The 7,202-nt window shown below is 39.7% G+C and overlaps 1 protein-coding gene across 1 annotated transcript in view; it reads left to right on the top strand.

Moving 5' to 3' along the window:
- Positions 1 to 7,202, top strand: part of GLCCI1 (glucocorticoid induced 1) — a 77,212-nt gene that overhangs the window by 371 nt on the left and 69,639 nt on the right. The window contains exon 1 of the mRNA XM_019533804.1: positions 1 to 111. This exon is cut by the window's left edge and continues 371 nt beyond it. Within this exon, the coding sequence (XP_019389349.1) occupies positions 1 to 111 (111 nt within the window). The remainder of the gene's footprint in view (positions 112 to 7,202) is intronic.

The raw sequence follows: 7,202 nt of genomic DNA on the forward strand, positions 1-7,202 counted from the left end.
CCCCGCCGCCCGAGCCCGGCCGGCTGAAGGGCAGGCAGCGGCGCTCGCCGGACAGCAGCCGGAGGAGCGGCTCGCCTGAGAGACGGAGCCCCAGCTCCCCCGGGCCCCGAGGTAACTAGCGGGGCCGCGGCCGCGGGCCGGGAAGTGCCCCTGGGGGGTGAGGGGGGGCGGGAGAGATGCGGGCGTGGGAATGGACCCTGGGCAAGGTGGGGGCCACGTCGAGAAAATCACACGCACACGCAGAGAAGACCTGGAAGAGTCCCCTTCCCTGCTGGCCAGAGGAGGGACAAACACATGTCCCTCCTGTGTGGGAAGAGGTATGACCAGGACCTCCGAAATGTCCCCTTGGACCCCCCTCCCTCTGTCCCCGCTGCAGGCGGGCACCGCTCTGCTCATTGCCTGTCTTGGCCCAGCAGACTTAGGTGCCGTATGTGTCATCTGCACTCAGGTGGCATGAGCAATTCCTGTAGAACAACCCATTCCCTGGCCTGGGTGTGAAGAAAACTCCAAGCTGCCCTCCCAAAGATGTATTAAAATGCACGTGGAGGTTTATTGTCTTCTTTTCTGGGCCCCAAGAAGCCTTGTCCAAGTCTGACTATTACCTACCAAAACACAGCCATATTTGGCCCCCTCTCCATATATGACCTCAGGAGGGGCAAAAACATACCTCCAAACTTACAAATTCATAAAAAGCTTCAAAATTCCCAAATTGTGTAGATGAGTAAGACCTAACCCCCTTATCTGCCTTCCTGGCCCCCCCCATCTAAAATATAGTTGTTATCAGCATCTCTGACTTAACCTGCTTTGGGTTTTCTGTTGAATTATTAAATGTGTTAAAGTGGCTGTGGCCATCTTGGTGCCCTGCCATTTCTCCCCCTCCATCCCTTCAGCAGTTGAATGAATCAGGCTAAATGCACTTTTTATGTTATTCTGCGGTAGCTATCATGTATCACACATCTCTTCCTGGGAACATTTTTTATGACTCCATACCTTCAGCTTGTTCTGTCCTCTTCCTAAGTGTCTCAGTGTTTTCATATCTGTGGCAAATTACAGTGTGCACTGGATTATATTTTATAACGGTGGAATCTGTTGCTTTATTCTTCTCCTTCCTTGCCCCCCCCTTCCATTTTCAAATTGGTGGTGAATCTTTGCAGTCCATTCTAGTATTTGTGACTTCAGTAGATCTGGGTAGGCAAGTAGTTCTAGGACACAAGCAACTTGTTTATGCAAGTATGCAAAACACGTTACTAGCAATATTAATGTGAGAGGCTTGTGCTTTATAAAATATTTACCTTTATGCTGAAGGGTTTTTTAATTTACCTCAGTAGATATTTATGCAGAGGTTATGCAGTTAGATCTGTGATCTTTATTAGGGATGTTTTTGTATAATTTTAAAAGGACATCATTTTTAGTGGTCTTTGTTTCAGTCAAACTATGTTTTAATAGATTTGAGGCTTATTTGGCTAACATTCTCCAGGTCTTACTTTTCTTGTTGCAAGTTTTATATATTTTTAGCCTTTTGGAGACATACAGATGTGCAATGTTGTGAATTCTGGGAATGAAAATAGGAGCTCAGCCAAAATAACAGACTTCGTGCTTATAGATAAGTCGGCTTTAATATTCACTAATATTATAAAGAAAAGTTATACCTGGGAACCTAATACTAAAATGTTATTGAGTTGCAATATATGATGGTCTGTACTTCCAAGTGAACGGAGAGTGTAGGTAATTGCCTGTGTACAGGAAAATATGCTGCAAAGCTCGTAAAACAAAACAAATATTTTATATTGAATATGTTTTTGCTTGAGGATGGTCTTAATTTTAGAAAGTGACTAGAATGCTTTTAACTTCAGTCTTAATCTTAATAGATCAGACCTATATATTAGTCCGGAACGATTTCCCCATCATTAAACTTGTTTGAGCTTGCCTCGTGGTGAGCCATGCTAACATCTAGAGCTTGATGCAGTTCAGTGTGTGTAATGTATAAAATTATAAATGGTCCGTCAAGAAATCCATCCTGCAATCTGTATGCACTGTGAGGAATTTGTTCCCCCTCCTCCAGGTCAAGCCAGCTGCTGCTGCAGAAACTGACATCCTCCAGCAAATCCTGAATGAATGAATGAAAACAACGTGATCGCCCTAATAATGACCACAATTGCACATGTCAACAGCTTTATTTTACAGAAATACAGGCACCATTTTCTAGCAAGCTAAGGCGATAAGACACCCCATTTCTATAGCGTTGCAATTGAAAAGGTAAAATCATTAAAGAAGAGTAGAGCAGGTTTACAAAATCTGGAGTAATCTGGGGTACTATGTGACATGAGTCTTGTTTCTTTGATCTGTTCTTATTTGTCTAGACTTTAGCACATAATGTGTGTGTATTAAAAACCAGAATGATAGCTTGAATGGTTGTGCAGCTAAACAGAATATAGAGTAGTGTTGGAGGACTGCTGCTGTCATTGTGGAAGGCTGAAACACTTGGCTTTCCAATACAGACCCTCTTACTACAACTTATTATTCAATTTAGTCTGGCTATTTTATCTTTTAAATACGATATAATCTTACTGGAATGACTACACAGAATTTAATGAAGTATGCTTAAAACATTCCCCCATATGCTGCTGGCCTTTGCATATATCAACAGCCAGGGTTACACCATTTTGGCTTTGACTGTGCAGACTCTGTATTGTTTCAGAAACATGCTTGTATGTGGGATTGGCTATGCTTTTGATAGAAAGATGCATATTTTTTTTAATGCTTAAAACACCTGGCTTCTTGCAACATGGATTGTTTTGAACCTTCTCTAAAAAAACGTGGACCAAAGTACTTTAGTATTACAAGTTATCACCAGATCTTAGTGTTTTGTTTTTGTGAGTACAAATACAAAACTGTAAAATTACTTTAGGTTTGAGCCTGTACAGGTCAAGGCAGCTGCTGCTGCAGACACTGACATCACTACTACATGAAGGAAAACAGCATGCTCTGTTTCTTTTTCCCATCATCCCCTTTTCCTGTACTCCTCCTTTATAAGGTGCTCTGTCTAATGTGAACCTTTTAGTTTTAAAACTAGATTGGATTTTTTTATATTAGAATTAGGATGTGAAATGCTGTGAAAACAGCTTGTTATTGGCAAAGTTTGGGGATTTGGGTTTGTAGGGAAACTGCTGATGAAATTGTCAGTATTTGTATATGGTTAATGTTGAAATTGCATGGATGTGAATTTTTGAATTTCATATGCCTTTTTAATAAACAGAAGCATAGAAGAAACTGAATAAATAGACTTTTAAGATCACCTAGGATAAGCTTGGAATGTGCTAGTGTTTTTCTTCCTTTTTCCTCTCGCTTTGTTCTTGTCATTAATATGCAAGTTTCTATAGCTCAGTCCAGTGTTTTAGGGAATAGGTAATATATTAAGTAGGCTGCTGAATGTGGGAATAACTCAGTTTTGTGAGAGAGAAGGAATGTGTGCCTTGCAGCATAAGTCTTATAGAAATTGATACACAAGACAACATGAATAATGACCAATGACAGCTTGAATATACTGCAGTAAGTTGATCAAATAAAAGCAGATGTTCAGGTCACTTGAGGAGAGAGTTTGTATGAAAAGGTGGTAGTTTTTTCCCTACTTCCCCTCCAGATGGCTATGGTTTTAAATCCTTTTTGGAGGAAGGCAAGATATAATAGGTTCCGTTAGTAATTCTTTTTCAAAAGAATTCATATACTACAAGCATTAACTGACTTTCATATAGCATCTCATTGAGTCATAGTGTTCTAGATGCAATGAAATGTAAACCAACATTGAGGATTTTTTATTTGTGAAACATTAAAGGTCTTTCTTCTTAATACAAAGTTTCTAAAGGTTAGTGTTAATTATAGTGGCACCTGCCAGTGGTATAGCATATTTCTTTTTGATCTTTCACTTCTTATTGTAAATTTGCTTTCTTCAGAAATTTCTCAGGTCAAGGTTTAGCTATAGGGAGAACCTTTCAAAACATTTTAAATTGATTTTGTGACTGTTCATAAAAAAATATTCAGTGTTCTTAATTTCCATAACAACTCTTGGAGGGTTGCCAATGTTAATAAAAGTAAGTAATTACAAAAGATGGAAAATAACTATATAGCTCCATGCACCAGAAGAGTAAGCATGTTTATCAGTTGTTACTTTACTCGGAGGTACTGGTAGTCTCTAGGCATATAACAAGTATAAATATTAACCCTCCCCCCATTTTTATATCCTGGATTAAAAGTATCCACTATTTGCTATATACCAAGGAACTTCTTGTATCAAGAACAGTTTCCCCTCCCCACCCTTAATTAAATGTAAGAGAGTAATTTTTATGTAGCTTGCAACTCTTGTTTCTCAGTCTGTCTGAATAATAGTAGCATCCACTGTAATTATTGTGGCACTTTCCTTTTTAAACTAGGTTGATTTGGAGTATAAACCATAATATGGGGTAGGCTAAATGTGGCTCAGTCCCTTGAGGAATTGGGATAAATTATTGGTCTGGTAATAGCCTCACTTAACAGAGATGTTTATTAAGTGTCTTCAACTAAACTTTTTGGTACTGTTAAACATTCTGAAACTAGCTTCTTTGATTGTAGACATAAACTGCAGCATAGAACAAAATGTTACCTTGTATTTGAACTTGAATCTCATGGAAGTTCACATGAATGGAAAGAGAGGGGTGATGATGACACTGTGAAAGAACAAAACTTAATATTTTGGGGCAAATTGATTTATAGATCTCCAGATTGCTATATGAAAGCTAATAGTTGCTTGCTTCAGAGGTTTAAGGGCTATAATTTAGTAAATAGTGAAACTGAAAAACAAAATTGACCTGCCAGCATGCACACACAAAGGTCAGAAGCAAATCTGAAATTAGGATTTTGATTCTAAATGTTGTTTCCAGTGTTGTTCTTTGCTGTGTCTTAAACAGACAAAAGTTGTATTAAAATTATAACAACAAGAATAGATCAAGAAAATACCCAGTGCACAGTTTTGTTTGTTTTTCTGTAAGTGAGTCGATTTGGAGCTAAAACCAGGCATTGGCACACGGACATTTTGCTGAAGTTCTGTGATCTTGCTAAACATGTTCATAATTTAAAAAATGTGTGTAAGCAACATTTGCTATTTTTAATATTATAAAAGCTCAAATAGCTAAAGGAAAAATCAGCCGCTGATGCCAGTAGTCCCCAAATATCAATTGCAGTTTACTTGGACTAGCCTTAATGTTATGCTATTGTTTGCAAAATACATTAATGTTTAATTGGCATCTCAAGACTTTTACCTGGTGGAGGTATAGCTACCGTCATTATTTCCCCTATTAAGTACTTGCATTGTCATAGAGCAGGGATGTCCCAACTTTTAAGTGGGCAGGCATGGGGGGGGAGGGGTTAAATGCTTCTCCCACCCCAATCCCACAGCTCTACATGCCTACCTCCCTGCTGCTGCCATGTGTAGGGTAGGGTCCTGATTCTGTCTTTGCCTTTCTGCTGCACTGGATTCTACCCCCCTCCCTGCTGCACCATGTCCCCAGGCACCTCAAGGCACCCTTAGTTTCCTGGCCATGAACTGTCCTGCAGAACTCGAGCACCGTGGCTTGTGGGCTTCCCCTGGCACCTTAGGCTGCACTGTTCTGTCCCCTGGGGCAGAGGCAGGAAGTGGGGGAGCTTGGCAGCCCCAGCTGTTGCTGCAGCTGGGGGCAATGGGATTAGTGGTGGCTGGGTTGGGAGCCTGGTGGCCACCAATTTAACCTCACAGGGGCCTCCAGTTGCACAGTCTTGTCATAGAGAAGTGGTAATCCTTCCATAGTGAAGGTTGCAGTTTCCACAATACCTATACAGTAAAGTATATTTTTGTATGTCTGTAAACAAACTTATTAGATTTGTTTACCTCTTCTTAATTGATTTGTCAATGAACTTAAGGCAGCTAACACACATTCAGAGATTAGTCTGACCAGACATTTGGGGAATGTTGTTATGATATAGGTCCACCCAGAATTATAGCCTGTGGTAATCTCGGGCTGGTGAATTTTTTTACTTTATTACAGGGAAGGTGACTTTCTGATAAACCATTTTTGGGCTGGTGGCCTTTGTGAGTGAAAAGAATTGGTGTAAAGAAGAATGTATGTGTGAAAGCAGTACAGCTGATTGTATATTTAAAAAAACAGAATCAAATTTCCCTACAATCTGGAATTCCTTTTTTTAAATAAGCAGTTGATGTTACTGTTACCCCTGGCATGTCCCTTCATTTTAATTCTTTAAAACTCTCTTCACCCTTGATCAGTGAGTGACCATTTCAGGCTTGTAACAATTTTAAGTGCAGGAATAAAATGTTAGTCTTTTTGTTGACTGGATAGAACTTAGTAATCAGGTGCTACCACCTCCACCCAGCATTATTCTGCCTGGTGTAATTATTCAGTATCTTAGTTTTTTGTTTGCTTATCCCCAACCTGTCACAGTCTCCCTCCTGCCTCTAATATCAGCTTGTTCTTAATACGTATCCTCATACATTTCATGTCCCCCCGTATGCTTACCTTTTCCTTATCTTTGTTCCTTTCCCTCGTCTTTCCTCACGTACCATCCCCTCCATGCTGTCAGGGTATGGGTCATTTTCCCAAGGGCAGTTTAGCAAAGGCACCGTCTCCCATAGTTTCAAAAGGCTAACGACAGAGCAAACTAACCTTCCTTTCTGCCCAGCCTATCAAAAAGTAGTGGTCATGCAACCAACTGGTTGTCTTGTTGAAAGCAATGACAAATGGTGGCCATTTTGAATGAGGTTAGTTCTGCCTAGGACTCTAAAGATGATTAATTTAAGTTTGAGTGATACTCTTTGTTATGAAGAAAGACCCTTATGCCTAACTATTTTTCTAAGATGGAATTTGTAACTGTTATTCAAGGTTCACCACCAAATTCTTATTTTTCAAATTAAGTGTCTTTAAATTATGCCCTCTGGAATTTAGCATGTTAAATGTCACACTGAGAAGCCACTTACATGAAGAGAAAATATGAGGATTTAAATTTTCAGTTTAAGACACTTTAAGGATTATTCCTAGCCTTTAATAATGACACAGTTTGGGAGAGTATGCATTTAAAGTTTGGGAGAGTATGTATTTAAAGTTGCTCGGTTTGTCACAGTTTGGCAAACTGAGCCCTCACAGCAAGAAGTCCTAATAAATTATTAAAAAACATGCAACAAA

The sequence above is a fragment of the Crocodylus porosus genome, unplaced genomic scaffold, assembly GCF_001723895.1.
Source record: "Crocodylus porosus isolate Cpor-Errol unplaced genomic scaffold, CroPor_comp1, whole genome shotgun sequence".
Classification (NCBI taxonomy): Eukaryota; Metazoa; Chordata; order Crocodylia; family Crocodylidae; genus Crocodylus; species Crocodylus porosus.